Source organism: Chrysochloris asiatica, unplaced genomic scaffold (assembly GCF_000296735.1).
Source record: "Chrysochloris asiatica unplaced genomic scaffold, ChrAsi1.0 scaffold00197, whole genome shotgun sequence".
Taxonomy (NCBI): Eukaryota; Metazoa; Chordata; class Mammalia; order Afrosoricida; family Chrysochloridae; genus Chrysochloris; species Chrysochloris asiatica.
The window spans coordinates 1,037,725-1,063,061 of record NW_006408715.1 but is presented as its reverse complement, the minus strand read 5'-3'; the positions used below and the strand labels follow the sequence as shown (position 1 = coordinate 1,063,061).

The window sequence follows — 25,337 nt, the reverse complement described above, 5'->3', positions numbered from 1 at the left end:
AAAAGAATGAGGGTGACCCTCTGCACGAAGCTTATAATCTCTTGAAACCACAGGTAGAATCCAATAGACCCACCTTTGCTCTCCTGGATCCCCTCTCATCTTGTGATGCCTGCTCACCTAGCTTGATCTGCCTCCTCCCCACCCCCGCAACTCCGTCTCCTATTGACAGTGACATGAAAGTGAAAGCTATTCTGGTATTTGATATTGGTTGAAGTGTGGGCTAGGTAGCCATCTTTGTTCAGGGCTGAAGCCTCTGATTACGGAGAGCGGGAGAGTTCATGAAGTTCCGGAGGTTCCCCGGCAAGAGATGATGGCTCTTGGGATGGGGCGGAGTCCGGGTTACGGCGGGCGTTGGGCCGGGCGGAGAAGTGGGAATCGTTAGGTTCGTTCCGGACCCGCAATCCGATGGCCCAGGAGTCGCGCTCTAGTGGTCTTCTACCTCCGCTCGCCATTGTGCCGCCGCTGTTGGTGCAACCCCGAGGCGGTGAGGAGGAGCCGTGGGAGGGAAGGCGAGCGGGCGCTGTCCTAGAGGAGGTTCGCGCCTGGCGGGGGCTGCCAGTTTCCAGGAGCATCCCCTGCCTGGACCCGCGGCCCAGCGGAGCTCCAGGAAGGCAGCCGTTGTGGACTGGTTTGGCGCCGGTGGACGCGAGCGAGGACCACGAGGCTGGGGCTGCAGACTGGAGGCGGGAGCCGGCAGCCCGCGGCCCGATCCCTCCAACGCTGCAGCGTCTGCGGGCTGTGTTGCTGAGGCTGCACTGCGAGCGGGAGCAGCTTCTTCGGGCCCGCGACTGTGCCCGTCACCTGCAGGCGGCCGTGCGCCTCCTGAGAACTCTGAGTCCAGGCACATCACTGCCCGGCCCCAGCCCCTTGCTTCAACTGTGCCAAGATCTGCTGCCGCACCCTTCCCGAGGGGCAGTCCTGCGAACCCGGCTTCTTGAGGCCCTTGAGCCGCTGCTTGTGACGCGCCTTATTGGACTAGCCACTCAGCGCCTGGATGCTGCCATAGAGATGCAGCTTCTCATTCTGGGCCGGGCTCCCTCCAGCCCTAGTCTGACGTCCCTAGTTTCCGAGCTGCTGCTGCTGCTCCCCACTTACCACCAGCTACAGGGAAAAACACTGAGCCACATCCCGGGGGCAGCGCGCCCCTTTACCAAAGCCCGAGTGCTCCGCCTCCTGGCGGGGGAACGGGGTTGCCTGGTGGCAGGGCGGTTGGATGTGGCGCTCAGGGGATCAGGCTTGCGGGACCAGCTTCGCAAGCAGTGCCAAGAGGAGAGGGAGCTGCTGCCAGGGCTGCTGGGGCTGGCGGGGGATGTGGAGGCTTCATCCAGCAGTGGACTGGAGCTTGGAGGGGCTGGGGCCCTGTGGAGCCAGTATTGGACCCTACTGTGGGCAGCCTGTGCTCAGAGTCTGGACCTGAAGCTGGGACCTTGGAAGGACCCCAGGGCAGCGGCACAACAGCTGAGCCAGGCGCTAGGTCAGGGTGAGTGATCGACCTGGTGGGCACTTGGGAAGGCTGGGGTCTCTTCCTTACCCCTCATCAACTGACTTATCTGCCATCCTGATTACAAAAGCAAGCCCTTTAGGTTGAATGTCCTTGACATTATATAGCTTTTGGGTTTTCAAGGCACAGTCTTGCTTTCCATCCCAGTCAGGAGTTTTGATGGTAGCCTATTTTCCCTGATCCCCATTAATGAGTGGGCAGTGGCTGTGGAAAAAAGAGGCCTTATTTTCAGGCTTCAGCGTAATTTCTCCTACTAGCATCACTACCTCAGGAGTGTGAGAAGGAGCTGGCTTCTTTGTGCCACAAACTACTTCATGAATCACTTCTCTGGAGCTGGGACCAAGGTGAGAAGGAAGGGACACTGGGTGACATGAGTCCCAGGTTATCCATTTCCTATCAGACCATGCCCCTTCATCCTCAGGCTTCTGCCAGGCCTTGGGATCTGCTCATGGGGATCACAATAGCCTTCCCTCATCCTGGAATGGTAGCTTCTGCTCTCGAACGACTGAACTTCTGCAACAGCTCTTTCCCCCACTCTTGGATGCCCTTCAGGAACCCAGGTCAGGGCTGATCCTCTGTCAGCCTCCAGGTGAGATGATCGGCTGGGGTTGAGGGGACTGAATAGCTGAGTCTTTCTCCTTTGCTCCATTATGAAGTCTGCTTCCTCTCAGACGGTCCATGACCCTTCAAATACTCTTCCACTCTCCTCAGGTCCTGCACCCCTTGCCCTGGGGCTCTGTACAATCCAGACCACCTTGCTCTGGTTCTTGGGGAGAGCTCAGCAGCACCTGGCAGCCTGGACCCCAGGTTCTTTCTTGCTCCTGATCCAGAAGGATTTGCCTGTGAGTGACTGGGGAATTGGGAAGGGAGCAGCCGGGGCTGGGCTCAGACCTTACTCTCCGTTTCTGCCCAAAGCCTCTGTTGCAGGAGATACAAGCTCTGTCTAATGTAGTCTCAGAGGAAAAGTTGGCCCTGGAGGTGGAACAGTGGCTAGGCTTGGAGGTCCAGAAGTTGATTGCACAGCTCCAGGTGAGATCAGGGGCCTTGACAGTGGCAGTTTTATTTCTCTTTTTCAACGTTTTATTTGTGAATTAAGTGAAGATTTACAGAGCAGATCATTAGTTTTACATTCACCAAATCATATACTTTGCTTCACTACAAAGCTGCAATCCCCTCCATGTACCAACAGTTAACAGTATTTATCTCTATTCACTTTATTGCTTTCCTGCTTTTGTCTCCTGATACCTTCCTCTTTCCTCTGTTAACCTTAACAGTGGCAGTTTAAGACCCTCTTCTATACCCCATTTGGAGGGAGTTTTGAATTTCTGTGACTTGGAATCTCCTTAGCATCTGTGCTAAATTTCTTTTTTGTTCTGTTCATGTTTTATTCTTTCTGTCTACCCTTTTTATTATGGAAATTTTCAGACCTATAAAAAACATTGTTTTTGTTATTAAGTTCCAACGAGTCAGTTCTGACACATAGTGAGCCTTTATAGGGTTTCTGAGGAGCAGCTGGTAGGTTTGAACCTCCAACCTTGTGGTTCAGACCGACCTGTGGTCCAGTGCATTGTCCTGCAGCACCACATGAGGTGTATATGAAAAAAACAGGGGAGTATAATGAACCCTCGTGTTCTCATCACCGAGGTTTTAACAATAATCAACTTATGAACAATTTTGTTTCATTTATATTTCTCTGCATCTCCAATAAGGTCAGGCTCTCATTCTGTAAACAGCTGTAGATGATCATTGCCTAGGCCCATCATTTCATTAAGGGTTACAAAGTGATGCTATTCCAAGTCTGTCATTCCTGTTTCTGTTATTAATTGGATTACACCTCTAAAGAGAAACTTTGCCCTCATTAGTTACTTACTATCTTTTTGTCTAGAAAAAGCATGATAAATTATTGAATTTTTCCCCTTATTAGTTTCATTTGTGAACCTGTTTAAAAGTTTAATTTGTATTTTTATTAAAGTAATACATATACATAATTAAAAGTAGAATATTCTACAAGACTTTTCTAATGAAAAACCAGTACTTTAATGGCCTTCCAATCTACCTCCTAATTCCTGTTCCACAGTGGTAATTTTTTTGGCCACTCTTGGTTGTTTCTTTTATATTTATGAATAAGATTATTCTGTGGCTTTAAAATTTTTTCCATTTTGCACATAATCTCTTTGAATCGGTCAGCAGTTTGAAACTACCAGCTGTTCCACGGGAAAAAGATGAGGCGTTCTGCTCCCATAAAGATTTACAGCCTCAGAAACCCTGTACAGGTCACTATGAGTCGGAACCGACTCCACGGCACACATCCACCACCACCACTATGGAAGATGTCTCTCTGGTTTTATTTTTTTGTTCCTACCCAGTTTTCTCTTCTTTTCCTTAAAAGGAGCCATGACGTTAGAGTTCAGTCCCTGCCTCTGCTCCTTTGTCTCTGCATTCTCACACAGCCACACTGCTTTGATGCTGTGGACTCCCACAGTTTAACTCCTCTTGGCTCCTCTCTTTGCATTTGTTGGCTGGGGATTTCCACCTTTATTTACTGCTAGCTCCTGAAACTCAACAGGTGTCAGAGCAGGTTCATCATGAGTAGGGAGTGATGGTTGTAGAAGCTGTAGGGAGGGAAAACCATGGTGGACCTGTGGTTACAGAAGCTTTGCACAGGTCTAGGGCCAGAGCAAGTGACTGGGCAGATTCAGAAGAACAGCGGGGTACTAGGATGGGCGGTTAACAGAACCTTGAAGGAATAGTGGACAGCTGACCTGATAGAGCAAAGGCTCCCTCTGTGTGTGGGTAGCAGGGGTGGGGGTGGGGGGAGGTTGACTCAAACTGTGGAGTGTGCTTAATACCAGCTCAATGAATTTAGGCTGTATCATGAGTGATGGGAAGCCATTGTTAGAGCAGGAGAGAAACAGTGAAGGTGATGATAGACGTTTGCTATAGCTGTAGTGGGCATCTGATACCCATAAGATTGTTATAATTCCCTTTCTTCCCTCAGCCTCTGTCCATTTCCTGATCATGCAGATCGCTCTCCTTGTCTGTGCTTTTGAATATTCGGTGCAAGAGTGTGTCTTTTCATCCTATTAATGTTCTTATAGAATAAAATTAATCTCAAGGATCTTCCATCTTCTGAACCAAGCTGAGGGAAGCAGGGAAATTGCTCATGGTCTTTTCTGGGTCCAAACCTATTGGAAAACCTGAGAAAATTCCCAGGGCCGCACAGTTATGATGGACACAATTCTGGGCCCATGCGAGTAAAGGTTAACTCAAGGTAATACAGAAACGGCTGCAAGCATACATTGACAGAGAACTTCCAGAGGTTCAAGCCAGATTCACAAACAGCCATGGAATGAGGGATATCATTGCTGATGTCCGATGGATCTTGGCTGAAAGCAGAGAATATCAGAAAGATGTTTACCTGTGCTTTATTGACTACGCAAAAGCTTTTGATTGTGTGGATCATGACAAGCTATGGACAACATTGCAAAGTATGAGTATTCTGGAACACTTAATTGTGCTCATGAGGAATCTTGTACGTGGACCAAGAAGCAGTTGTTCGAACAGAACATGGGAACACTGAATGGTTTAAAATTAAGAAAGGTGTGTGACAAGGTTGTGTTCTTTCACCATACTTATTCAACCTGTATGCTGAGCAAATAATCCAAGAGGCTGGGTTATATGAAGAAAAATATGGCATCAGGATTGGAGAAAGACTCATTAATAACCTGCGATATGCAGATGATACAACCTTGCTTGCTGAAAGTGAAGAGGACTTAAAAGATTTACTGATGAAGATCAAAGAGCACAGCCTTCAGTATGGATTACATCTCAATGTAAAGAAAACAAAACTCCTCACCACTGGACCAATAAACAACATTCTTATCAACAGAGAAAAGATTGAAGTTGTCAAGGACTTGATTCTTCTTGGATCAACTATCAACACTCATGGAAGCAGCCGTCAAGAAATCAAAGGACCTATTGCATTAGGTAAATCTGCTGTACAAGACCCTTTTAAAGTGTTGAAAAGCAAAGATGTCAGCTTGAGGACTAAGGTGCGCCTGACCCAAACCATGGTATTTTCAATAACCTCATATGCATGTGAAAGCTGGACAGTAAATAAGGAAGACCGCAGAAGAATTGGCACATTTGAGTTATGGTGTTGGAGGAGAATATCGAACGTGTCATAGGCTGCCAAAAGAACAAACAGATACATGTTAGAAAAAGTGCAGCCAGAGTGCTCCTTGGAGGCTAGGATGGCCAAACTTCGTCTCTCATACTTTGGACATATTGTCAGAAGGGACCAGTCACTGGAGAAGGGTATCATGTTTGGTAGAGTGGAGGGTCAGAGAAAAAGAGGAAGACCCCCAACGAGATGGACTGGCCAGGTGGCACCATCGATAGACTTAAGCGTGAGGTTGGCCCAAGATCAGGCAGTGTTTCGTTCGGCTGTGCATAGGTACCAACTTGATGGTACCTAACAACAACAATGGACCCCAGGTTAAACATAAACTGAGATTATGAAAAAAGATTTATAAAGGCATCTTAACTTGACAAGCCCCTGACAAATAAACCCCTTTTACTTTCTCCCTGTCCTGCAGCTCCTGCCAGAAGAATCTCTAAGTCTCTTTTCTCAAGAATGTCATAAACAAGCCACACAGGGCTTTGAGCTCTACATGCCACGGGGTCGGTACTGGAGACTTCGTCTCTGCCCTGGTAATTCATGCCAGCATACCCTTCCAGGGACCCAAGGGGGTAACAGTATCTCATCCCCTCCAATCCTGGCCTTACCCCCACCTTCAGTGAGCCTACTCCCACCCCAGAAATCCCACTCTTCCCCTAAACATCCCACTTAGGTAGTCAGTGTATCTCCAAAGCCCTATCTTTTCTCTCACTCCAGAACTGCCTAGTGTTCCCAGTGAATATGCTGGGTTGGTGGTTCGCACAGTACTGGAGCCTGTGTTGCAAGGATTGCAAGGATTCCCACCCAAAGTCCAGGCCCCTGTCCTCAGTCACGCACTGACAGCCATCCTAGGTGCCTGGCTGGACCACATCCTCACTCACAAGATCCGGTTCAGGTGGGAGAAAAGGAGACAATGGCAGGGTGTGAAATGGACAACGGGTTGGAGGGGAGTAGGTTGGGAGGGTCAGGTGGCAACATTGTACCTTGGATTTCAGCCTGCAGGGAGCGCTGCAGCTCAGACAGGACTTTGGAGTGGTCCGACAGTTGCTGGAGGAGGAGCAGTGGGGCCTGTCCCCTGACCTTCGCCAGACACTGCTCATGCTCAGCATCTTCCAGCAGCTGGACGGGGCCCTACTATGTTTATTGCAGCAGCCCGTGCCCAAAACACGAGTCCACAGGAGGCCGCCCTGGTGCTGTGAGTCACTCCCCTTCTGCAACCCCAGGCTTTTTGCCCCATACTCAACCTTACTTATCCTCCCCAACCCATCCTCACCATTGGTCTGGCTTCAGCATCTCCTCACAAACTACCTGCTTTCCACTTTGGCCTTACCAGGTGCTTGTAATGAAATCGAGACCACACAACTGCCCAGCAACAGCCTCAACAGCCTGGAGAGCTTGGAGCCCCCTCGTCGGCCTGGAGCAGCCTCAGCCCAGGCAGCGCAGTTGCTAAGCACACTGTGGGGAGGAGGACCCAACCCCGAGGCTTACCTGGTGGGAAATCAGCAGGCCTGGCTTGCCCTGAGGCAGCACCAGAGTCCCCGTTGGCACTTGCCTTTTCTTTCCTGTTTGGAGACTGGTCCTGAACAGTAAGAAGCCTGGGACCTAGAACAAACCAGAGCTCCCCCTCTCTAGCTGAAGAAGCTCAGACATCTGGAAGTGCACATTAAAGAGGTCTGGAACTGGGAGCTCAGGAAACCGTATCTGCGAGGCACAAGGTACAGAATCTGGATTTAGAAGCTACGAATCCAAGATCAACTCCAGAGCAAGACCACACACAGCCTGGAACCTGGAAGTCAGCATCCTTGAGGGGCTTAGACCTGGTTTCTCACCAGTGAAAACATCTCCCGGCCGAATACTAGGAGGAGGAGCAGAGGGTTGGATTCTAGGGAACACAGAAACGGAGCAGCAACAGGAAGCAGAGTTTATAAACCACTTCTTTAAATCCCAGGCTGAGAACAAAGCTAATTCATCAGGAATCGCGGGGATCAGAGCCAAAGGCTGTTACGCTGTCCTTCCCTGTCCTGTACTATTTTCAGTTGTTTCGATTTGAGTCCAACATACTTATCAGTAACCTCCGTGCGGATTACCTCTTGATAGGCATATAATCCCTGAAGTAGTGCTTCCTCTCCAGGGAGGAGACCCAGATTTAAGATAGTGTTAACCTAGATGTGGCACAATAAGATACTGAAGGGGAAAAGGCTGCAGAGGACTGACGCGTTTCGGAGCCAGATGCAAAAGGGTTTTGCACTATTTTTTTGTCTTCACTGTGGTTAGTACAAGAGGACTATTAATAACAGGTAGTATTACTGATCGGTTACTTTGGGGCCCTAGCTGTGTGACTAGCAGGTGCCTCCATACAATGCGCCGAAAACACCTCTCTTTCGCCTGCCTTCCTTCGTCTTGGTCTGAGGAATCCCGGACAGCTGGCAGATGACAGCGGCCGAGAGTCCTACCCCGCCTAGACCTCCAAACTCTGAATCCCGGCGTTCACAGCGTCTCGCTACGCGTAAGAGTGCCGCACGCGCGAGTCCCTTCCGGGGCGGAGGTCATAATGGCGGCGGTCTTGGCTCGGCTCGGGCTCCGTTCGGTCAAAGAGATTCGTGTTCAGTTTTGCCCCTTCGAGAAGAACGTGGAGTCAACGAGGTACGTGGGGTGCGGAGACGGGCGGGAAAGGGTGCGCTTTCCTCGCACTGTGGCCCTGGGCGTCCTCGGCCCGGCCGTCATGCCTCTTGCGTTTTACCACCGCAGGACCTTCCTCCAGGCGGTGAGCAGCGAGAAGGTCCGCTCCACCAACCTCAAATGCTCGGTGATTGCGGACGTGAGACACAACGGCTCCGAACCTTGCGTGGACGTGTTGTTCGGTGAGCTCGGGTGAGGAGTCGGGTGGGAAGGGGAGGCTCCAGCCCTGCGTTCCTTCCAGCGCCTTACTCTTGCTTCTTCCCCAGGAGACGGACACCGTCTGATTATGCGCGGTTTCCACCTCACCGCTCGGGAAATGCTCACCGCCTTCGCCTCCCAAATCCAGGCCCGGAGTGCGGCCGGAAGCGGGGACCAGCCGGCTGCTGGTACCGGCCGGGACTGACTGGAGCATTTAATATAAGAACTTGATCTTGTCACTCAACTCAACTCACTATCTGGAGGACTAAGGAGCACAACCGCGCCCCCACCTCCTTTGCCCACCTGTCAGAAAGCCCGTGGACTGACTGCACATCCGACGAATGTTTCTGGGACGAGACAGACTCGAAGAGGGATCTGGACAAACTTGAATTTATTTCACTTTCTTGCTGGCACTCCCTACTTAACACTTTTGAATTTACCTCTCCCCACCATAAACTCAAGGTACCTCTTACTCTTGAGATTAACCTAGTCCAGTGCTTTTTCCATAGTTTTCATTTTTTTCTCTCTTTTATTTCCCCCATGGTGGAAATTGTTCCTCTTGGGTCCTAATTCTTCTCTGCATATTTAATTCTCAGTTACATGTGTTGTAAGTGTATCTTCTGGTAGGTGTAAAGCCTTGTATCTTTTTCTCTCTATATATATATTCTTCTTGGAGTATCTCATTGTCTCACAACTGGAACTCTCTGGGGTTAATCCCTGCATTTTTGTTTGGCACTAATTCCAATTTCTGTGCTACAGTTTTATAACTCCAGTTACCTACTACCAATCTCCCCCAAATTCCACCAGTTCTCCTTGTCCAAAACAGATTTTATTTAAGAAATAAACAAAATAGCCTTACATACCCATATGAGGGGGCTTCAGAAAGTTTGTAGAAAAAGTAAATAAAAAGATAGTGGTACAATAACACCCAACTTGCAGATAGTTTCCATTTAACCTAGCTTCGATGGCTTGATAATCAGAACTTGACTAGAGGAAGAAAAAGAAAATTTTTTTTGATAAAGGAAATGAATGTAAACTTGGTGAACTTGACCTATGCTTATGGATATAGTAGCTCAAAATACCAACTGAGAGGGAAGGAGTCTTCCCATCAAGTATCAATCCTATCCCCTTTGTGTACAGGGTAGATAGGGACGGGCAACTTAGACACTGGCTACCTAAAATGAGGGGGTGATAAAGGCACAAATTTTCAAGAGGGAGGGAGTTTAGTTTATGAGTGTGTGGGGAGAGGGTAGAGTTCCCACTGAATAGTTTTCCTCTTGTATAGATGGGTCTGGTCAAAAGAGATGGGGGATAAGATTCAATAGTAATTGTTATCATGATGAATTGCGACTGTCAGAATTGTAAAGGTAGAAATTTTGTAACAAAAATGGGGAAGGAGTTAATCTTACAGTCCAGAAACAGGATCCTAGGACCATCAAGGGAGAAGAGCACAAGCAGAATGTGGGACCCTATGCAGTGACACCAGAGATGGAGGCAGAGATGAGGACATGGAGAGAGGTAGCAGCTGAGGACTAGACTCATGGAAAGAGAAGGACTGAGTGCTGGCAGCCAGGAGGCAGGCTTGCAGAAGGTGCCCTTTGGTGGTTTAAATTATATGCTCCTGAGTGTTTCTATGTATATCCCCTCACCCCCATCCCCCCCAAAAAACTGGAATGGAAGCAAATACTGTTGAATGATGATGCATGGAGGCTGACTATAATCATTGCAATGAAACAGTGTAAAGCCAATGTTCTCCCATGTAAACCATCACTCAGTTCACAATAAAAAAATAAAAATAAATCCCAGAGGAAAAGCAAGAATAATAACAACAACAAAAAACAGAGAACAGATGGGATAAGATAGATGCCAAGACATGTGGCGATAAGGAACCAGGAAGCAGAGCCTGATGAGACAAGGACCTATCTATCTCCAGAGCTGACAGAGAAAGACTTCCTTTAGAGTGGATGTTCGGAATTTACACGTCTAGCCTCCTAAACTGTGAGAAAAGAAATTTCTGTTGACTAAAGCAAAAAAAAAAAAAGATAATGGGTTTTTCCAAGATCTTTTTGAAACTCCCTTGTACTTCCATCTGCTCAGCCACCTGGACTTGAAGCCTCAGCATTATTTCTACTCTCCCTTCTTAGGACTATTCAGTCAATTTTAAACAAAGCTCCTAAATGTCTCATTCTTTTTCACTTTTATATCATAGTTGCACTTTCCCACTTGCTCTCTCATGCCTAACCATTTCTGCTGCTGCTTAATTTTATCTTTCCATAACACATCACTGGTTTTATCTCCCAATACTGTGCCAAGAAACAGTGTCTAAAGTAATGACTTTCATACCGAGTTACCACCATAGTGTGGATCATGAAATCAATTTAGGGGTTTAAATCAGCCTTAAAAAAAAAAGTGAAATCAAATTTAAAAATATCAGAGTACATAGCCCATGGTATGGGAAGTGTTCTTTTAGGAAACTTTGGTTTTAATCATATAATAATGTGTATAAAATATGCAGTATGTATGTGTGTACATTTATTTGTATGTTGTATGCTGTTGAGTCCATTCCAATTCACAGTGACCCTCTATGACAGTAGAACTGCCCCATAGGGTCTGCTGGGTAAAAATCTCTACAGGTACAGATGGCCAAGTCTTTTCTCCTATGGTGCTCCTGGTGGGTTTGAATTGGTAACCTTTCAGTTAGTAGCCAAGCACTTACCCATTGTGCCACCAGGGCTCCTGTGTCTGTACAAACTGGGTAGCAGTTTTTTCCAAGGACTGTACAAAAAAAAAAAGACGAAAGCCACTGGTTTAGAGGAGAGCTTCAAAATGTTCAGCCAGGCAGACAAGGACCTCCACATACTAGCTGCTGTGTACTTTGCCCAGTCTGTATCCCATGACTACATTTATTACTGCTTTTCTACTTTAAAGGAAAATCCCTAGATGGTGAAAACAGTTCATCAGACTGATATTAACTGAAAAGTTAGCAGTTTGCAAGAAAGTCCTGACCATCTACTGAAAAATCAGCCAGCTGAAAACCATATGGCACACAGATCTGCTCATTTTTAGAGGATTCTTTTCTCTCTCCCCTTCTTAGCCTTTTAAAAAAAAGAACAAGCAGCAAATGCCTTGCACTCGTTGGAAACCCTATACAGGGTTGGTAGGAGTCTAAATCGACTCAGCAGCACTGGCACTTAGCAACCACAGCAACCACCACCTTGTACCTATAACTAATTACTACTGTGATTTAAAAAATGAGTAGTGGAACTCCTCAGGTATGTTACTAACTGTTACAGTAGATGTAGAGCACTTATAATGGTAGCAAGAAAGGTAAAAGAGTTGTTTATCAACCATTAGGTTTGGTTGAAAGGTGATTGTTGAATTGGAGAGTGGGGCCAGAAGCCAAATTATAATGAAATAAGGAAGTAGACATGCAGGATAAAGTATTAGTTTTAGAGACAGTGAATTTGCATGGGAGATAAATAGCTAGAGGATGTTTTGGCAGCATAAAAGTGCAGAGTAGAGTTTTTTGTTTTAATGGTAAAAGGAACTTTTACTTTCTGAAAACTTGCTGTTGGTAAGGAAAATAATTAGGATCTAAATTACATATGAATTGCCATCAAATGTAATATGGATATGGCTCTGTAGGATAATGCACTGGACTGAAAGGTTGGTTTGAACCATGAGGTTGGCGGTTCAAACTCACCACTCGCTCCTCAGAAACACTAGACTTGAGTTGGAACCGATTTGAAGGAACTTAACACAACCATCTAATGTAATGTTGACTTTTCCATCAACCCCAAGTATTATTGCTGCGTTCCCATAGTCTCCTCAGACCAGGGAAAGCTTTGACGCTGTGGTGTTTTTTTCTGTAAGCTTGTGCACCACCATTGTGGTCTTGTTAGGATTCTTTTAGCCCCATCTCATTTTTTGTACAGATAAATTCTATGCTGAGCAGAAATAGGAGTTTGAATTCAATCGTAGGGTCCTTTAGACACAGCCACAATCAGACTTGTTAAAGTGCGATTGAGTCAGTCTGGATTCAGCGACCTTAGGGTTTCCCTAGGAGCCGCTGGTGAATTTGCACTGCCAATCTTGTAGTTCAAACCGACCTTAGTTCTGTGGCTGAGGCCAAGTTACTTGAGCTTTCTAAAACACTTAACACAGCAGTCTCAGGTTCTCAGCATGTAAGCAGTTGTTAAGTACTTTGGAGTCAGTTCCAACTCATGTTGTTGTTGTCAGGTGCCATTAAGTCAGTACCAACCCATAGCACTGCAGAATGAAACACCACTCGATCCTAGGACAACCTCACTATTGTTGCCACACTTGAGCCTATCTATATTGCCACTTTGCCAGTCTATCTTGCTGGGGGTCTTCCTCTTTTTTCTTCCTCTTTTTCACCTTACTAAAATCTCCAGTGACTAGTCTCTGGTGACATTATGTCCGAAGTATGAGAGACAAAGTTAGGCCATCCTGGCCTCCAAGGAGCACTCTGGCTGCACTTGTTCCAACACAGATCTGTTGGTTCTTTTGGCAGCCCATGGCACTTTCAGTATTCTCCAACACCATAACTCAAAAGCATCAATTCTTCTATGGTTTTCCTTATTCATTGTCAAGCTTTCACATGCATACGAGGTTATTGAAAATACCATGGCTTGGGTCAGGCACACTTTAGTCTTCAAACTGATATCTTTGCTCTTTAACACTTTAAAAAGGTTTTGTGCAGCAGATTTGCCTAATGCAATATGTCTTGATTTCTTGACTGCTGCTTCCATGAGTGTTGATAGTTGATCCAAGAAGAATGAAGTCCTTGAAACTTTAATTCTGACTCATAGTGACCCTGTATAGGGCTTGTTGTTGTTAAGTGCCGTTTAGTCTGTTGCGACCCTGTATAAGGTTTCCAAGGAGTGACTGGTGAGTTTGAACCACAGACCTTGTAGTCCAAACGGCTTTGCAGTCTGGCGCATTAACCCACAGCGCTTTGTTGTTCTTAAGTGCCCTCGAGTCGATTCTGACTCATAGTGACCCTGTATAGGGTTTCCGAGGAGCAGCTGGTAAACTTGAACCACCGACCTTGTAGTTCAAACGACTTTGCAGTCTGACTTATTAGCCCACAGTGCCACACCACAGAGCTTGTTGTTGTTATTGTTAAGTGACGTCGAGTCTGTTCCGACTCATAGCGACCCTGTACAGGGTTTCCGAGGGTGTAAATCTTTACGGGAGTAGAAAGCCTCATCTTTCTCCCGTGGAGGAGCAGCTGGTAGTTTCGAACCGCTGACCTTAAGGTTCGCAGCTCGATTCGTAACCATTACGCTACCAGCGCTCCTCACCACAGAGCTTAGGAGACTTTAAATCTTCACTGGAGCAGAAAGCTCCATCTTTCTATGGCTGAGCGACTGGTGGGCTCAAACCGCTGACCTTGTGGTTTGCAGCTCAATGCTTAACGTTACATGTATACAGTTGTTAAATGCCATAGAGTCGTTCCGACTCTTGGGGACCCTGTATAGGGTTTTCGAGGAACAGCTGGTGAGTCTGGACAACCGACCTTGCAGTTCAAATCAACCTTGCGGTCCAGTGCTTAGCCTACAAGGCCACACCTGCTGTCCCTATTTAATTTAAAAGAAAAAGGGAACTCAACGTGAGATTAGACTAAGAACTCCGTGGGAAAGATGCATAGGCACTTAACGCAGCCCTAGGTGAACCTGTGTTTCAAGGCCCACGTCACCCGCAGTTCGGGAATCGGAACTTAACTTGACGTGGTGAGGCGGGACTTCCGGTGGGAGGCGGGAGCGGAGCGGGAAGCTCGGACTGGCAAGTGGGGCTGACAGCAGTGCTCGCCCGGGCTTGGTGCGCGAGCTGGAAAGGCGAGGCAGGAGCGGATCTCCGCTGCCACTGCTCCGTGCCCCTGCGACGCTCACCTTCTTTTCAGGATGGCTCGGGGCGAGCGGCGGCGTCGCGGAACGCCGGCGGACGGAGTGCGGGCAGCCGAGAGGGCGTCTCGGGGCGGATCCGCGCGTCGGAGCGGCGGGTCCCGCAGCGCAACCGGAGGAGTGGCTCTGGCCGTTGTGGTCTTGTCGCTGGCCCTGGGCCTGTCAGGGCGCTGGCTACTGGCATGGCACCGTGCACGGCGAGCAGTCACGCTGCACTCGGCGCCCCCGGCGTTGCCCCCCAACTCCTCCAGCCCCGCCGTGGCCCCAGACCTCTTCTGGGGTACCTACCGCCCCCATGTCTACTTTGGCATGAAGACCCGTAGTCCGCAGTCCCTCCTTACCGGTAACCGGGCCCTGGGGCGGGCAGATGGTTGGACTCTTAACCTAGACGCCTATAGTTTCCCACCAGAGCAAGGGTGGGGAAGAGCAAACCAGGAGAGTTACGGAGAGGGATGCCCTGAAGTTCTCGGGAACCTAGAGTAACAGGTCTTCTCTTTATGACTTATGTGGCCGTTCTACCCCTAGGACTGATGTGGGCGCAGCAGGGTGCCACCCCAGGGACCCCCAAGCTCAGGCACACGTGTGAACAGGGAGACGGCGTGGGTCCCTATGGCTGGGAGTTTCATGACGGCCACTCCTTCGGGCGGCAGCATATTCAAGATGGGGCCTTAAAGCTCACCACTGAGTTCGTCAAGAGGCCTGGGGGACAGCATGGAGGGGAATGGAGCTGGAGAGTGACTGTAGAGCCTCAGGTCAGGGCCCCAGGACACCTTTTCCTCAGCCCACACTCCCTCTACCCTTCCCTTACATAGTGTGAAGTGGAGGTTAACAGCAGGACATCTGAGACTGGCTGCCTTAAATACTTTCCTGTACCACCATCTCCATTTACTGTTTATAAGCCATGTTTTTCTGGTCTGTAGAATAAAGATAAAAAATAACAACTAACCCATAGGATAGTTGCAAGAATCAAATGAAATAATCTTTTAATTTTTAAAACTCTGTAGAGTTTTTAGACTAGTTCCCACCACAAAAGGTCTGAATTACTTCCCAGAGCACCTTGTTCAGGCTCTTTATCCCATATCTCACTGTGAACCTCAACACTGCCACATGTATATTTACCATACTACCCGTCTCTTACTGAGGCAGATTCCCAAAAAAGAATGCTTATCTGATACCTTTTTTGTGTGTCTCCTTTGGCTATCCAGGCTTCAGGTACCCCCTTGGTCTCCCTGTTCTTCTATGTGGTGACAGATGGCAAGGAAGCCCTAGTGCCAGAGGTTGGGGCAAAGGGGCAGTTGAAGTTCATCAGTGGGCATACCAATGAACTTGGTCATTTCCGCCTTACACTGATGCCACCAACGAGTCCCGTGGATACTGCCCCCAAGTATGGCAGGTAACTGGGAGAAGAGTGTGGGGTGGTGGTAGAGGTGGCATGGATCCTAACCATGAAAATATGGTATGGCGCTGTAGGAAAAGCAATTCAACCACAAGGTCAGTGTGAACCACAAGGTGCTGGTTCAAACTCACAAACTATGAGTTGGAACTGACTCAACAGCACTTAACAGCCTGATTTATATCACTCCCCATCCTTTCCCCCATTTATTTCTCTTCTCTCCTGGCACCATGTCCCCAGACTTTCCCATCCTGACTCTGATGCCCTTGTGTTTTTCCCCATATGATCCCCACTACCTCCTCCTGAATAAGTTTCTTATTTGTCCTCTTCTTCTCTTCAAGCTACAATGTCTTCTGGTCCTCCAACCCAGGACTGCCCCTGCTGACAGAACTGGTGAAGAGTCGTCTAAATAGCTGGTTTCAGCATCGGCCCCCAGGGACCTCTCCTGAACACTATCTCGGCTTGCCAGGGTCACTGAAGTGGGAGGACAGAAGCCCAAATGAGCAAGGAAAGGGACAAGGGCAGTTTCTGATACAGCAGGTAACACTGAAAGCCCCCTTTTCTGTGGAGTTGGTGTTTGAGTCTGGCAGTGCCCGTGAGGGAAGGAGCCTTGCTCCGGAGCGGCTAGCAGGCAGCCGCCTGACACAGGCCCTGGAGAGTCATGCTGAAGCCTTTAGAGAGCGCTTTGAGAAGACCTTCCAGCTGAAGAAAAAGGGCCTGAGCCCAGAAGAACAAGCTTTGGGCCAGACTGCCCTTAGTGGCCTCCTTGGTGGGATTGGCTATTTCTATGGACAAGGTCTGGTGTTGCCAGACATGGGAGTGGAGGGATCTGAGCAGAAGGCAGACCCAGCCCTCTTTCCACCTGTCCCTCTTTTTACAGCGGTGCCCTCCCGGTCATTCTTCCCAAGAGGCTTCCTTTGGGATGAGGGCTTTCACCAGCTGGTGGTCCAGCGCTGGGACCCCCACCTTACCCGAGAGGCCCTAGGCCACTGGCTAGGGCTGCTCAATGCTGATGGCTGGATTGGACGGGAGCAGGTGTTGGGCGATGAAGCCCGTGCTCGGGTGCCTCCAGAATTTCTGGTGCAGCGGGCAGCACATGCCAACCCCCCAACCCTTCTTTTGCCCATCATTCACATGTTAGAGGGGGATGATCCTGCAGACTTTGCCTTCCTCCGCAGGGCCTTCCCCCGCCTGCATGCCTGGTTCTCCTGGCTCCATCAGAGTCAAGCAGGGCCAGTCCCACTATCTTATCGTTGGCGGGGCCGGGACCCAGCCTTGCCAAACCTGTTGAACCCCAAGACACTGCCCTCTGGACTGGATGACTACCCCCGAGCTTCACATCCTTCGACTGCTGAGCGGCACTTGGATCTGCGGTGTTGGGTGGCACTGGGCGCCCGTGTGTTGGTGCAGTTGGCAGAGTTGTTGGGGGAAGTGGAAGCAGCTACCAGACTGAGCCCACTGGCTACCTCACTGGCGGCAGAGGCAAGCCTGGATGAGCTACACTGGGCCCCAGAGCTAGGGGTCTTTGCAGACTTCGGGAACCACACGAAAGCAGTGCAACTAAAGTCTAGGCCCCCTCATGGGCTAGTGCGGGTGGTGGGTCGGCCCCACCCTCGAATGCAATATGTGGATGCCCTGGGCTATGTCAGTCTCTTTCCCTTTTTGCTTCGGCTGCTGAGCCCCAACTCATCCCACCTTGGGCCCTTGCTGGATGTTCTAGCTGACAGCCGCCATCTTTGGAGCCCTTTTGGTTTGCGTTCCTTGGCAGCTTCCAGTTCCTTTTATGGCCAGCGCAATTCAGAGCATGATCCTCCTTATTGGAGGGGTGCTGTGTGGCTCAATGTAAACTATTTGGCCTTGGGAGCACTCCACCATTACAGGCATCTGGAGGGTCCCCACCAGACCAGGGCTGCCAAGCTCTATAGTGAACTGCGTGCCAATGTAGTGGGCAATGTGTGGCGGCAGTATCAGGCCACAGGCTTCCTATGGGAGCAATATAGTGACCGAGATGGGCGGGGAATGGGCTGCCGCCCTTTCCAGGGCTGGACCAGCCTGGTCCTACTGGCCATGGCTGAAGACTACTGAAGGGGAAAGATGGGTAACAGGCTCTGGGCTGGTCCCTTCTAGACCTAGAGGAACAAGGTCTCTGGTTCTGCCTTCAGATACCAGTGCTTCAAACTCTCAGCTCATCTCAGGTATCTCCTTATGTCATCCCTTACAGCTCTGGGATACATGTGAATTCAGTCTATTTTTCTAAATAAATTTGAAAACAAGCCAAATACTATTGCTTTTGCCAGCTTTGCCTTAGCAAGAGGTCTTGGCTGTCGGTTGTCTTTAGGGAAGGCAGGATAAGTGGCTATTACCTATCCTCTCCAAATCCTGTCACATCAAATAGAGTGTATCAGGTTGCACTCTAGTTCACCCAAATCCACAAGCAGCTAGTTCATATCTCTTTAATAAGATCAAAGGCTCCTGTGTATGTCTTATGGGGTGGAGCTAGCACATTCCCCAAACACTGCCTCTCCTCAGGACTCCAGCCTCTTTAGGCAGATTATAGGAGGGCAGGGAAGGGTCAAGAACTCGAACTTGGGCCAGTTCCTGGTAAGCAAGTAACCCACCCATCCTCCCTAAATTTAGGGGATGTCCCCTTCATTGGAAGCCAGCCCCACCGGAGAGACCTGGAGTACAGAATGTGGGGGCAGTGAACAAGGGGAGTGGTTCTCCAGATCTGAGGGGGTGGCACTAGCCCTTGCCTCTTTGACTGGCTCACCCTCACTGGAATCAGGACAAGGGCACAGCTCGATGCCTGAGTCACCAGTCAGGCGGCGATAGCGGCAGGAGGGAGGGGTGGAGGCAGAGCTCACCCCTACCTCAGGTTCACCCTCCTGGTGAGCAGGGGCACATTGGTGGGAGGAAACACCTTCCACATTTGTTCCCTCGCAGTGGGCAGGACAGCTAGACACGGAGGAGCAGCAGGGACATTCACTGGAAGCAGTCAAGGAGCCTGGGACAACGGTGTAAGGAGGTGGTGGAGTGCCTGGGCGGTGAACCACATCCTCATAGGCTGGGGGTTTGAAGGCGCTGAGGAGGCCTGCAGAGGAGAGAACGACATAGTTGATTGCTTGACGGTAACCAGGATAGGGGTGAGATCTGAAAAAAGGCATGGGGGAGTGATTCTGGGCCCTGGTATGGAAGGGACCAGCCCAGAGCCTCAAGTCACTCACGAAGGTCAAGCAGTGAACCAGTGGGGGCGGGGCCAGCTCCATGGCAGGCCCCATGGTAAGCCAACAAGTTGATCTCACGCTGCCGCTGCTGTTGCTGCAACCGGAGTTTAGCTCTTCGGTGGCGGAAGGCGCAACAGCAGCTAAAGAGGATGAGGACAGTCCAGAGCAGCCAGAACCCTGCAGGAGGTAAGGAGGGAATGTCTCAGACATCTCCCAGGCAGAGAAGGGTCCTTGAAGGCCAGAGTTCTGAGGTCCAAGGGAGGGTGGGTAGAGGAACCTGAGGAGAGTTCCTTGGAGACTCACACCAGAGCTCGTAGTAGTAGGTGCAGCAGCTGGTCTCCCCGCAGCAGTGACCACTCTCACAGAGGTAGGGCTGGTTGTTCACTCCTGGACACAGCTCTCGAAGCTGAGGACAAGGAAGCACTTAAAACCACAGGTGATTCCACTGTTCACCCTTAACCCTTGCATGCACATACACAATCCTATGCTAGGAACCAAATTTTGCTTGGAGAAAGTGATGAGAGGATGGCAAAGGGGTGCTGACAGGCGTGTCCAAATATCCATAGGACTAGCAAGGTAAAAGAGGGTTTGAAATCGCAATCTAGAGAAGCAGCAGCAGGGACTAGACAAAGAGTCAGAGTTTAATTCCCATATCAAGGTTTCTCTCATTTATGGCTGGTCCCCAAGGTGAAGGGAGGGTTTTGTCAGAATCTGTTAAGACACGGACTCAGATAATAAATAAGGGGTTTAAGATCACTTCCAAAGCTACGATGCTTTGATCTTTCCATTCCTGCGTCTCAGGATCCCTAAGGTAGAGGAGGGAATGTGAGAGACCCAGAGCAATGCTCCCAGCCAGATGGGATTGCTGTGGATGATAAAGGATGGCATCCAGGGCGCGAGTCTGGGTTCCAGCTCTTCTCCAAATTGCTCCCTCAAGAGAAGACGCTGTCGGACTCTGTTGTGACAATAGGCATATAGAAAAACATCACAAATAACCGTTGCAAGGCACTGGGGGCCTCCCTATGCCTCCGGTCACTGGATACCCACTGCAAACTTCCACTGCAGCCATAGGATGGGGTCTATGAGGTGCAGCCAGTCAACTGCATCTACGTTATAAAGTTTAGACAGAGTGGAAGGGACATGTTTAGGAACTCTTTAATATCTTTGCCTCATGAGTTCCTCCCCCACCCTCCAAAAGGAAGGGACAAGGCGAGGGAAAAGAAATGGTTGGAGCTGTTGGGATACCTGCTGTTGCGGCGACCGAAGTGCCCCCCAGGCCTCCTCGCTGCCGTTCGCGCTGCTGGCCCGAGACATTCCTCCACTTACAGCCCCCTGAAGACCAGAGCCTCCTCTACCACCAGCCACCCCGCCCCTGCCACCTCTACCACCACCACCATGGCCCCTGCCCGGCCCATTTTTGCTGCCGCCACCATCACTCCGCAGCCGGAGCTTCCATCCGGGGAGAGCTCTGCCAACTAAGACCCAGGTTCCTCGGCCCTACCAATCAACATCGCCCTTCAACGGACAGACCAATAGAAACAGATCAGGGGTTTCGCTTAGTGACCAATCTTGAAGAGCGCCTCCGCCATTCTCCCAGACAACAAGAGCTTGCACAGACAAAGAGTGGGGGAAGATTCCAACCACAGTCTGATTGACAGCAACAATAACCAATGGCTGACCACAGAGCATGCCACTGCTCTATCATCCAATGAACGGCAGACTAGAAGATCCAAGTTTCCGCTGATTGGCTTGAACCCTATTTACCCGATGATGCCAAATGCCGGATCAAGCCAGGTAATCCCCACTGGAAGACGCGGGGACCCAAAGGTCTGGCTGAGGCCAAGTACTGACCCACAGGTCTTACTGCGGCTGTTGCAGGACACAGGTGTGTCTGCACAAGCTACGGGAGGGGCATGGTGTGTGTATGGAAGCCAGGTCTGCTCAAATCTCATTACCCCAATTCTGAACACGCCGAGGCACCGTTTTTAATAGAGTGGGGGAATAGGGCATTTAATAGGATGGGGGAAAGAGGAAGACATTTAAACCAGAAGAAAGGGCACAGAGTCTATGTTAGGTCCTTGCCTCAAGTAGCCAAAAGGGGAGATCCCGGACCATCGGGCCCCACCAGCCGTATCTGCAGGTTGATGCGGTAGCACTGCAGGCTGCAGAGAGCCTGGCCGGTACGGGAACAGGAGTAGCGGCGCGGATGGGGGCAGCCAGGGACAGAGCATCGTGGAGGCGGGCCTGATGGGGATGGCCGCTGGGACACTGGGGCGGGGGCGGGGAAGCCAGGTGGGAAGGACATGGTGGCGCCCTGCGTTCCACTGCTGTAGCGCACCATGGGGGCCGGGGTTGCGGCCCGTCCCCCTCGCCGCTCGCCCCTCGCAGTTCCCCGGCCTCCCCGCCCACTGGGCGCAGCGGTCTTGGTGAGGCGCTCTATCGTCTGGTTCTTGTGTTCCTCTGCCCGACGTGCAGCCTGCAGCCTCCGCTTCCGTGCCCGCTCCTCCCGCTTCAGCAGCATCTCTTCGGTGAGCACGGGGGCCGGGCAGCCCCCAGCCATCGGGAGCGGCAGCATCGGGGAAGGCTGACTCCGTGCTTTCTGGAGCAATGCTCGCTGTTGGGAGACAGACGGGGTAGTGTCAGAAAATGGAGAAGACCGGGGCGTCTGCCGCAAGGGGGAGCAAATTTGGAGTAGAAATTGTTGTATGTGCCCTGGAGTTGATTCCGACTCAGAGCGACCCAATACAGGGTTTCCGAGGCTGTAAATCTTTACGGGAGCCGAAAACCTCATGAAAGCATGGAACTATGCGTTTAAGAATTCTAGTTTCTGCCTTGCAGGTAATACCCTGAAAACTCTCCTATCTCCCCTCAGAAAAACTGTCTTGAGTTTTAGTTTTATGGCCTCTGGAAAGAAAACAAGATGTGCCTAAGTCTTTAAATTAAACTGAATGCCACTGGAAATAACTGAGTCACTGGTCATAAAGACCCTGGGAATTAATTTTTTTTTTAATTAAGTTTTTTATGTGAATTGAGTAATAGTTTACGTGGGACAGCATCGGTCTTACACTCATCCTATTGTATTTCATTTCATTGCAATGATTACAATCCCCTCCTGCATCATCATTCAACAGTAGTTGTTTCTATTCCCTCTGTTGTTATTGTTTTTTGGATATACACAGAAACACTCAGGAATATATACTCATTTAAACCACCAAAAGGCACATTCTATAAGCCTGCCTCCTGGCTGCCAGCATACAGCTTTTCGCTTTCCATGAGTCTAGAGTCCTAAGCTGTTCTCTCTCTCCATGTAATTTAAGATAAAGAGAAAAGGTTCTGTTATTACTCACCTCACTGTGGAACACACAAAAAAACAGATCAAATGCTTAGCTGATGTACACTGCCCTAGATAATGTGCTTGTTTTTGTGAGTCAGGAGGACAGTCTTGAGGATCATCCTCCCCATCCTCCAGACTGCTGGCTTTCTGTTAATAAAGCTTGGATTGGATTTTCCCCCATCTTTGTGATTGACTACAGTGACAGGTGGCAAACCCTAGTTTTGGTTTGGCAACAGAGGGTCATTGAAGACAGAGCCTGGAGGTGCCCATGTCTTAGAAAAAGGGGTATAAAGACCACTCTCTCCAGGTAGCCCTTAATACTGCCTCTGCCCAGATCTCCTGACATTCAACTTTAGTTCTCTGACTCTCAAGGAGACAAGCAACAGTGGTGTTACCCTGCCACCCAAACTCTTGGATTTTTCCCAACCTCTACAAGCTATTTTTGTAGAAACCAGCTTTTTTTTTTAATCTCAGTAGATGACATCAAACACTCAGGGTTATCCTTGACTCCTCTTTTCATTTCCTCCTCTCACCCCAAACAAGTGTCTTCTTCCAAAATACAATCAGAATCCATCTAATCTGATCCATCTCTACTATTTCCATCTTGGCTGAAGTCACCAGCAGCTCTCACCTGACTACTTCCACAGCCTCCTACCTTGTCTCCCAGCTTCAATCTCTAACTTCCAAGATTTATTCTCCAGAGACGCAAAAGTAATCTATTCAAATCGCAATCAAATTATGCCACTTCTTTGCTTCCTACTTAGGACTGTTCCAGTCTCGGGGTATTTTGTGCCTGCTGGTCTCTCTGCCTGAACTCATCTGGTACTCTCAACATTATCTATTCAGAAAGGCCTTCTTTGGCCACCATATCTAATGTATATCTCTTTTCTGCCACTTTCTATTTTATCACCCTATTTTCTTTTTACGATAGACTTATAGCTTTTTGAAATTATGTATTTACTTATTTACCCTCCCTACCCCAACAAGGGAGTCCCTGGGTAGTGCAAATGGTTAATTGCTGGACTGAAAAGACTGAAAAAACTGGCGGTTGGTTGGAACCCGTCCAGGAGCACCACATAAGACAAAGCCTGGAGATATGCTTCTGAAAGGTTACAGGCTTGAAAACCCTATGGAGCAGTTTCACTCTGCACACATGGACTTGGACTTGACTCTGCCATGGCTTGGAATTGCAACAACAACCCCCAGAATACCAGCTCGATGGAATCAGAAACCTTGTCTTATCTTTTTCTCTATCATTGATATCCACACTGCCTAAGGATATCGATGATACAGAAAAGATACGACAAGGTAGCACGTGGGACATGGTAACCTCAAAATATACATTTAGGAAATGACTAAAGAAACACCAACTTACTTGTCGAGCTGTAAGCAGGCGCTCATTGATCTCTTTCTTGAGGTCTCCATTGTCATCTAACTCCCCTTTCTCCAGGGCATCCAGCCACCTCTCTTCCTCCTCTTCCTCCTGACCCCCTAAGTTGCTCGCCAGGTCCCGAAGTGGGGAGGGGGACAAATTACTGTCTTCATCTGGAAAGGAAAATTGGAGAGAGAAATAGTGCAATTGTTCAAATGTGTCACCCTCATTTAGCTAAGTTAATACTGGAGAACTCACCCTGTCAGAACCAAGTCCCTCCCTTAACCAGTCCTGTACAATGAGGAACTCAGTATCCCCACCTCCAGATCCTTTCTCACCCAGCCAGGCACGGTACTGCTCAAGGGGGACTCCTTCCATGGGTTCCTCTTCATTATCCACAACCATTAGGGGAGAAGGTGAGCGAGGTCCCTCAGGGATCACAGTGAAGGTAGGAACACTGTAAATAAACACCACCACTGGGTAAGCGGAGGAAGTGTCTCCTCAGAATGTCCCTGTGCCTGGTGGCTACATAAAGCCTTCCCTTCCCCCCAGTTCCTGCTCCCTTAACCTGGGTCCTGGGGGGTCAAAGTGTTCCTTCTCTATCTCTCAGATGTCCAGTCAGCCGTTCCCATCTCTGCCTGCTCCTGAAATTCCTCTTGATCTCACTCACCTCTTGGTGCCTAGGACCTGTCCGCCCAGCTTGATTTTGAGTTTGAGCTGGGGCTTGGCAGGAGACGGCTGTGTTGGCCCAGTCTCCTCTTCCTGATGGTGTTTCTTCTTGTGTTTTTTCTTGTGCTTCTTGTGTTTCTTCTTGTGCACTCCGTGACTGTGGGCACTTGCCAGACTCAACTCCTCCAGCGCTTCCCCTGCAAGAAGGTGGGCTTGTCACTAACATTTCGATCTGGGGGTGCAGAGCGGGGAGGCCCAGAAGAATCTATACGCATGAGAGGTACCACTCACCCATCGGTACGCGCTGTTACCATAACAACAACACCCTTTCTCTTTCCCACCTGTGGCAGAGAACCCGGTAAACCCAGAGTACCAAGAAAGGGGCCTCCTTTCTGCATAGCAGCCCTATGTTGCTTGGTTTCCCCACACTTACCAGGCTCAGGGGCCTCCATAGCCCCGGAGGTACTCCCGCGCCGCCACAGCTTACTCATGGGATCCTGCAAGGAAAGGAGACTGGAGAGGTTCGGGACACAAGCAGACATGCCTTTTCCGCCCCGCGGAAGAACTAACTTCACCAAAATACTGTAAACTGTCACTTCCGGGTCGTGGCAGCCATATTTGTGCAGGGCACGCTTTGCGATCAAAAGTCCTTCCCGAGAAACAACAATCCTTTCAAAGAAAGTTCCGGGACCTGGGAGACCTGAACAGCCCAAAAGGGCGTGTTTTTTGTCCCTTGGTCCAGGCTCCCTCTTCTGCACTTGATTTCAGAATTATACTCAAACTTAGTGAGTGCGTACCTCGGAGCAGGCAATGTACTAGGCTATAAGGACAGAAAGATGAAGACTTCTTCCTGCCCTTGA

General features: G+C 49.5%; 5 protein-coding genes across 5 annotated transcripts; 3 read left to right on the top strand and 2 right to left on the bottom strand.

The window, feature by feature from the left end:
- The first annotated feature begins 405 nt into the window (after positions 1 to 405).
- CCDC142 (coiled-coil domain containing 142) lies at positions 406 to 7,271 on the top strand. The gene is made up of 9 exons (XM_006872444.1): positions 406 to 1,480; positions 1,759 to 1,845; positions 1,923 to 2,090; positions 2,213 to 2,343; positions 2,417 to 2,530; positions 6,100 to 6,214; positions 6,399 to 6,576; positions 6,677 to 6,876; positions 7,015 to 7,271. The coding sequence occupies exons 1-9, from the start codon at positions 406 to 408 to the stop codon at positions 7,269 to 7,271; spliced, it is 2,325 nt and encodes a 774-aa protein (XP_006872506.1).
- A 961-nt stretch (positions 7,272 to 8,232) lies between these two features.
- MRPL53 (mitochondrial ribosomal protein L53) lies at positions 8,233 to 8,763 on the top strand. The gene is made up of 3 exons (XM_006872443.1): positions 8,233 to 8,324; positions 8,430 to 8,542; positions 8,627 to 8,763. The coding sequence occupies exons 1-3, from the start codon at positions 8,233 to 8,235 to the stop codon at positions 8,761 to 8,763; spliced, it is 342 nt and encodes a 113-aa protein (XP_006872505.1).
- Positions 8,764 to 14,485: 5,722 nt separating this feature from the next.
- On the top strand, positions 14,486 to 17,963 carry MOGS (mannosyl-oligosaccharide glucosidase). The gene is made up of 4 exons (XM_006872420.1): positions 14,486 to 14,828; positions 15,011 to 15,237; positions 15,691 to 15,878; positions 16,220 to 17,963. Exons 1-4 carry the CDS (start codon positions 14,486 to 14,488, stop codon positions 17,961 to 17,963), a joined length of 2,502 nt encoding a protein of 833 aa, XP_006872482.1.
- Positions 17,964 to 18,307: 344 nt separating this feature from the next.
- WBP1 (WW domain binding protein 1) lies at positions 18,308 to 20,618 on the bottom strand. The gene is made up of 4 exons (XM_006872419.1): positions 20,348 to 20,618; positions 19,406 to 19,508; positions 19,103 to 19,279; positions 18,308 to 18,969 (listed from the first exon to the last, which is right to left on the bottom strand). Exons 1-4 carry the CDS (start codon positions 20,414 to 20,416, stop codon positions 18,512 to 18,514), a joined length of 807 nt encoding a protein of 268 aa, XP_006872481.1. The 5' UTR covers positions 20,417 to 20,618; the 3' UTR covers positions 18,308 to 18,511.
- Positions 20,619 to 21,161: 543 nt separating this feature from the next.
- On the bottom strand, positions 21,162 to 25,019 carry INO80B (INO80 complex subunit B). The gene is made up of 5 exons (XM_006872418.1): positions 24,911 to 25,019; positions 24,479 to 24,674; positions 24,147 to 24,265; positions 23,812 to 23,981; positions 21,162 to 21,716 (listed from the first exon to the last, which is right to left on the bottom strand). The coding sequence occupies exons 1-5, from the start codon at positions 25,017 to 25,019 to the stop codon at positions 21,186 to 21,188; spliced, it is 1,125 nt and encodes a 374-aa protein (XP_006872480.1). The 3' UTR covers positions 21,162 to 21,185.
- Positions 25,020 to 25,337: the final 318 nt, after the last annotated feature.

Bases quoted from the DNA above. Each gene is read 5' to 3' on its own strand.
- CCDC142 (XM_006872444.1), top strand. From the start codon at position 406: ATGGCCCAGGAGTCGCGCTCTAGTGGTCTTCTACCTCCGCTCGCCATT. The intron at 2,531-6,099 runs GTGAGATCAGGG...CCTGTCCTGCAG, and splicing joins AGTTGATTGCACAGCTCCAG to CTCCTGCCAGAAGAATCTCT. The intron at 6,577-6,676 runs GTGGGAGAAAAG...CTTGGATTTCAG, and splicing joins ACTCACAAGATCCGGTTCAG to CCTGCAGGGAGCGCTGCAGC.
- MRPL53 (XM_006872443.1), top strand. From the start codon at position 8,233: ATGGCGGCGGTCTTGGCTCGGCTCGGGCTCCGTTCGGTCAAAGAGATT. The intron at 8,325-8,429 runs GTACGTGGGGTG...TTACCACCGCAG, and splicing joins AAGAACGTGGAGTCAACGAG to GACCTTCCTCCAGGCGGTGA. The intron at 8,543-8,626 runs GTGAGCTCGGGT...CTTCTTCCCCAG, and splicing joins TTGCGTGGACGTGTTGTTCG to GAGACGGACACCGTCTGATT.
- MOGS (XM_006872420.1), top strand. From the start codon at position 14,486: ATGGCTCGGGGCGAGCGGCGGCGTCGCGGAACGCCGGCGGACGGAGTG. The intron at 15,238-15,690 runs GTCAGGGCCCCA...TTGGCTATCCAG, and splicing joins GAGTGACTGTAGAGCCTCAG to GCTTCAGGTACCCCCTTGGT. The intron at 15,879-16,219 runs GTAACTGGGAGA...CTTCTCTTCAAG, and splicing joins ACTGCCCCCAAGTATGGCAG to CTACAATGTCTTCTGGTCCT.
- WBP1 (XM_006872419.1), bottom strand. From the start codon at position 20,416: ATGTCTCGGGCCAGCAGCGCGAACGGCAGCGAGGAGGCCTGGGGGGCA. The intron at 19,509-20,347 runs GTATCCCAACAG...CCTTGTCCTCAG, and splicing joins TTCGGTCGCCGCAACAGCAG to CTTCGAGAGCTGTGTCCAGG. The intron at 19,280-19,405 runs GTGAGTCTCCAA...TACCTCCTGCAG, and splicing joins CTACTACTACGAGCTCTGGT to GGTTCTGGCTGCTCTGGACT.
- INO80B (XM_006872418.1), bottom strand. From the start codon at position 25,019: ATGTCTGCTTGTGTCCCGAACCTCTCCAGTCTCCTTTCCTTGCAGGAT. The intron at 24,675-24,910 runs GTAAGTGTGGGG...ACCTTCTTGCAG, and splicing joins TATGGAGGCCCCTGAGCCTG to GGGAAGCGCTGGAGGAGTTG. The intron at 23,982-24,146 runs GTGAGAAAGGAT...TTTCCTTTCCAG, and splicing joins GCAGTACCGTGCCTGGCTGG to ATGAAGACAGTAATTTGTCC.